Genomic DNA, 6,043 nt, shown 5'->3' with positions numbered 1-6,043 from the left:
TTTTCTTAATTTCTGAAAGTATACCGAAATCGATTTATTCAACAATTCGCTTGCGCTGACAGCAACCCCAGCCCTTTCATGTTATATCAGTTTGTGGGAGCTTTGAATTTGCACAACCATCTGTCTTACTTAGACTTGGAGGCTCCTGCATCGGGCGACGCTTGAGAAAGTCAAATTGCTCCAGAATGAGCAGTTAGTAGCCACCCTCAATGCCTCGTTCTTTTCTACTCTAGGCACAAGGCCCGAAATTTTGGAGGAGGGAGCCAGTCGATTAGATCGACCCCGAAAGGATGAAAAGCAAAGTCGACCTCGGTGGAATTTGAACTCAGAACGTAAAAACGTACGAAATACCACTAAGCACTTCGCCCGGTGTGCTAACGTTGCTTATTTCTAAAGATTGTGACCCTAACAACTTAGCCACGCGCCTTTATAAGACTGACTAGAGAATTATAAATAACCTTATAGAGTAGAAATTTCTTACATTAATGACAAGTGATAAACAAGCAAAACGGCGTTGTCATTTTTAAAGCTTACACGATTGAGTTTTCATGTGGATTCATTCACCAAAATGTGGTCTGTTTATCAACAATAATTTGTAAATAGTTTTTCGTACCCCGAAGTATCTTTTTAATATTTTGTCGCCCATTGTTCTTAGGATTCCATGGAATTTTTCTCTCGGAGACCTAGTGTGTACTCACTACAAGAGTCCAATTTATTTGGATCGTTCCTAGCTTTTTAAAAAGTGATTGTTTTACATTATTCTCACTTTGATATTAAGGCGGTGAGCTGGCAAAATCGTTAGCACGGCGGGCGAAATACTTAGCGGCGTTTCGTCCGCCTTTGCGTTCTGAGTTCAAATTCAACCGACGTCGACTTTACCTTTCTTCCTTTCGGAGTCGATAAAATAAGTACCAACTGAGCACTGGGGTCGATGTAACTGACTTATCCACTCCCACGGAATTGCTGGCCTTGTGCCAAAATTCGAAATAAATATTAATTCTTAACTTCAGGCGGCGAACTAGCAGAATCTCACATTTAGTATGCCGGACAAAATGCTTAATACTGAAACTATTCAAGTGAAACTATTATCTCATATATATACAGGCATACATACATACATAAATGCGATCGACAAACTTTTATTCCCTACAAACTGTGAGTTTTTTCACACATTAACTTACTACCATATATATATACACACAGAATACACATACATACAGGCGTACAAATACACCCATACATACAAATAAACATATACATACAAATACCTGTCCATCTTTTTCAAATACGATCCACTCTTTATTAAAACACGTTTGCTTTTCCCTACAAACTGTGAGGTTTTTCAACACAAACATTTTGTCCGATTTTACGTTCCATGTTCTAATTCCGCAATGGTCGACTTTGCCTCCTATCCTTTCGGGGTTGATAAAATATGTACCAGTTGAACACAGCTCGATAAAGTAAGTACCAGTTGGTCTATGTAACCGAGGTATATGTAATCGACTCGCCCTTCCTTCTAAATTGCCAGCACTGTACCAAAATTTGCGACCAATTCTTAATTTTTAACTTAAAGGCGGTGAGCTGGCAGAATCGTTAGCACAATGCGCAAAATGCTTTGCAACATTTCGTCTGTCTTTATGCTCTGATCTTGAATTCCGCCAAGAACGACCACCATTAATTCTTAACTTTGATGCAAATCCCACTTTTACAAGAAAGGAATATTAACGAGTTAATCGATCCAAATACATTTTTCTGGCACATAATCGAAGTTGAGAAGATTTGAACAGGCATAACCAAATCTTTTAGTCCGCCATTCTACCGTTTCTAACAAACCACCATTCATTAATATAAAAGGCATCTAAAAAGTTTTACTACCTTTTAGTAGTTATTTTCGTACGTTGACTTCGTATGTGCTTAGGTTGTCTTACTAAAAGCTTTCGCCTAGAGGAGATTGTCTAAACTCTACTGCATCTTACACTCGAGAAGACAGGAGAATTCTATAGACATTTGATGTATGTGACAATCTGGAAGGTGGAAGTTTCTAGATAAGCTTTTTAGAGCGCAATTTTCCGACAGAAAAGATAATAATCAGTCTTCCCACATTATCATTATTACACATATTACACTAATGGATGGAAAATATTCTGCTCTCCTCACAATACAAACTAATAAGAACAAACTATCAGATCATTTAATATTTCCAACCTTTATTTCATTTTATTCTTTAATCAAGTATTAAGTTTATTACCTTCAGCTGATGCTAAAAATAAGATGGCGACAACCATTAGACATTGGCTCAGCTGTTTGCTTCTAAATGGATATTAGGACAGCTATGACGTCAACCGTTGCTTGGTAAATGTTTTACCTATCTGCTTATTATTTTTTTTTCCCTTCGAAAATTTAATGCAAATGTCAACTAAACTCACTTTTATTGAATAATATTTCGTGTATCATTTTTCGTAAAACTTTCCTTGTTTCGTTGCGAGATGTGTGAGTTTTACTTGTATTCGCAGGATTTCCTGATGAAAATAGTTTCATGGAGAGAATCTGAAGAAAAAGAACTATCTGATGCATCTTTCGAATTCCGAGGAGGGCAATTCTTGTTGCGAAGGTCAATAAATTTGTCAAGAAGTCTCTTCGTTAGATCTTTCATGGGTATTGAAACTGATTTTATAGAAACATCGCTGCCGGTTCCTGATGACGATTTCTTTGCCGAACTCTTCTTCTGTCTGCTGCGAATTTTTGCTTCGGAAATATGTTCTGATTCTGAGCTCATATATTGGTTGTTCTTATTACGAGATGATCGATACTTTTTTTTCTTGTCCTGAATTACATCTTCTGATCGTGTGATGAAATTAAGGTCCGATACTGAGAAGTCAGTGCTGGAGCTCGCTTTTACAACAGTAGTTTTCCTCTTTTTAGTTTTGGCTTTAGTCTTTTTGCCAGAACTAGTGAGTATTGAATGATCCGAATGCAAGATGGAGCATTCGCTTCCTGAAGGAGTTGTCACTGTAATTGATTTCCTAGTGCGTTTTTGTTTGCGATATTTGACATTTCTATCTTCTTCACTGTCACTCGAAGACAAATTAAGAATATTCGAACAATCTACAGACTTTCTCTTCGAATTTGGACCGTTTTTCTGTGTTTTGTTGTTTGAACATTCGATATCCGAGTCACTATCAGAGGATTCAGAAGCAGACGAAGGGCTGCTAAAATTCTCCTTCTCTGACAATCTAGTAGCCAGTCTTTCTAAAGAATCTTTTACTTTACGAAGTTGCCGGTTAAAATCGTGGAAAATTAACTCCTGCCTGTTGGCTCTTAACTCATCAGAGAGGGAAAACACACTTTTCATCGAATCTACCTTGGAAGTGTTACCTCTCTCAGAATTCGTTACATCTTTAAATGAACATCTCGAAACAGACTCAGTTTCAGAATAGGTATGAAATGCCTTACCTTTATATGTATTTTTAGAACCCACTGAAGACATGTCCGGTGCCAAAGAGGTATTTTCAGATTCAGCTCTGGACATGATTAATACTTTTGTTTTTGAGTTGTTTCCTGTTTTTTTTTTAGTTTTATTTTGATTTTGTTTTCGTTCTTTTTGTTTTTGTTTTTTGTTTTGCTATTTGTTTTTAGTCTTTTTTTACGGAAGAATCTTTTTATGTTGCGAAAAATTGATAAAATTCTAAATTATGTCCAAATTAACAAAAATTCGAAACAATGCTTTTTGTTTTGATTTACATATAGGAAAAGTTTCTCTAGACGTTTCAAAGACTTTTCAAAATATGCAGAAGATTTTTACGTCCGTTTCACTAGTCTTTTGGAAATTCATAACCGTATTGAATGCTCTTGGAGAAATATCGAAACCTGCAATTAGATAGATAGATAGATAGATAGATAGATAGATAGATAGATAGATAGATAGATAGATAGACAGACAGACAGACAGACAGACAGACAGACAGACAGATACTTAGCGGTTCGGCAAAAAGGTCCGATAGAATAAGTACTAGACTAACAAAGAATGAGTCCTGGAGTCGATTTGTTCGACTAAAAGAGGTGCTCCAGCATGACCGCAGTCCAATGACTGAAATAAGTAAGTAAATTATATATTCACATGTGTGTGTTTGTGTGTAAATACATAATATAAATATATAGAGCGTCATGCTCACAAACATGGGCTGTGTTGCGTTCTTGAGCAAGACACTTTATTTCACGTCGCTCCAGTTCACTCATCTAAAGAAATGAGGTGCGACGTCACTAGTGCCAAGCTGTATCGACCTTTACCTTTCACTTGGACAACATCAGTGACATGGAAAATGGAGACCAGTATGCATGGGTGACTGCTCGTCTTCCCTAAACAACCTTGCTCGAACATGTGCCTCGGAGGGGAACTTTCCAGGTTCAATCCCATAGTCATTTATGACCGAAGAGGTCTAAGTGTATATATTCTTTTATTTTTTACTGGTTCCAGCCAGAGGATGAGGCCATGCTGGAGCACTTCCTTTCATTGTTTTGGTGTCTCCTTTCTGTACAGTTTCAAGTGAGCATGTACATATGCACACACACACACACACACACACACACACACACAGATAGATAGATAGATAGATAGATAGATAGATAGATAGATAGATAGATAGATAGATAGATAGATAGAGATCTTAATCTAGAGCTGTTCCTGTCGCTAGATTTTGATATGAATATTCATATATATGTATGCATATGTGTATGTACATCTCTCTATGTATATATGTGAGTGTATGTGTACGTACGTAGGTAGGTAAGTAGTTAGGTAGGTAAGTAAGTAGGTAGGCAGGTACGCACGTGCGAACTTAGGAATAGATGTGTGTATGAGTATTTATGAGTGTGCATACGTATATGAACAGACAGATCCATGTACACACACACATTCACGTGTATATACATACATACCTACATACATACTTACATATATACGACATAGATGCATCACAATGGTATAAACAACATACACCTGTCTTAAATCATTTGAAACATTGCCAAAAAGACAAATAGATTCAATCAATTTTCTACCAGACTGGGTCACAGTAGACAAAATAACTTTGCCCAAGGAATTACCCTCTCACCTTTGAGACACCTTATGATGTCACCAGGTCAAACGCAATACGTTAATCAACAAAGCAGACGTTCCTTAATACTTATCGTCTGCTTTCTAGTCAATCTAAAAACTTCTTCAGGAAAAAATATAAACAAATAAACCGTATAGCCACGTACATAAATTTATTCATTTATTTTTCTCCTTACTATAATTCTGAAGTTAAAGCCGGGGATTGAGTATTTTTTAAAGTTGTTTTTATTGTTCTTTGGTTTTGATGTTTTGGGGGTTGTTTGTTTTTTTTTGTATTTGCTAAGGGTTTCTTTTATATATTTTGTTCTGTTCATAGAATATTGTTTTATATGAATCTACATAAAATGGAAATTGCGCGTCATAATCAGAAATATTCTACTGTAATGCTTATTACCTCATCTTTAAAAACGTATGTGTGTACACCTGTTTACCTGTTTGTCTCAAGTATAGTATATATATACGATATATTTTTTATATATATAATTATATATGTATGTATGTGTGTGTGTGTGTGTGTGTATATATATATACACACACACAGAATTATATTTAATATATATGTTATAGTTTTATTTAATATACAGTTATATTTAATATATATATTATATATATATAAGTGCTTATATGTGTGTATGTGTGTGAGAGAGTGTACGTATGCATGCGTGTATAAAAGTGTATGTATACATATAAGTGGGTGTGTGGGTGTGTTGGTGCGTAAATGCGTATATATATTTGATTGTAACTCATATCTCTACCTATCTATTTAACTTTCTCACTCTCTCTCTCATTCTCACTCTCTCCCCCTCTTTCTTTCTCCGAGGTCGAGGAGGAGGACGACGACGACGACGACGACGAGAAGGCGGATGAGGAAGAGTAGTAGTAGTAGTAGTAGTAGTAGTAGTAGTAGTAGTAGTAGTAGTAGTAGTAGTAGTA

At 36.1% G+C, this 6,043-nt stretch overlaps 1 protein-coding gene across 1 annotated transcript in view; it reads right to left on the bottom strand.

Moving 5' to 3' along the window:
• Window positions 1–2,187: 2,187 nt before the first annotated feature.
• LOC106871955 (uncharacterized) overlaps window positions 2,188–6,043 on the bottom strand; it is a 6,997-nt gene continuing 3,141 nt past the window's right edge. The window contains exon 2 of the mRNA XM_014918737.2: window positions 2,188–3,867. Coding sequence (XP_014774223.1) covers window positions 2,498–3,529 — 1,032 coding nt within the window. The 5' untranslated portion in view covers window positions 3,530–3,867 and the 3' untranslated portion in view covers window positions 2,188–2,497. The remainder of the gene's footprint in view (window positions 3,868–6,043) is intronic.

Source organism: Octopus bimaculoides, chromosome 9, assembly GCF_001194135.2.
Source record: "Octopus bimaculoides isolate UCB-OBI-ISO-001 chromosome 9, ASM119413v2, whole genome shotgun sequence".
NCBI lineage: Eukaryota > Metazoa > Mollusca > Cephalopoda > Octopoda > Octopodidae > Octopus > Octopus bimaculoides.
Note: the sequence above shows the minus strand (reverse complement) of the source record. Positions and strands in the feature narration are given on the sequence as shown.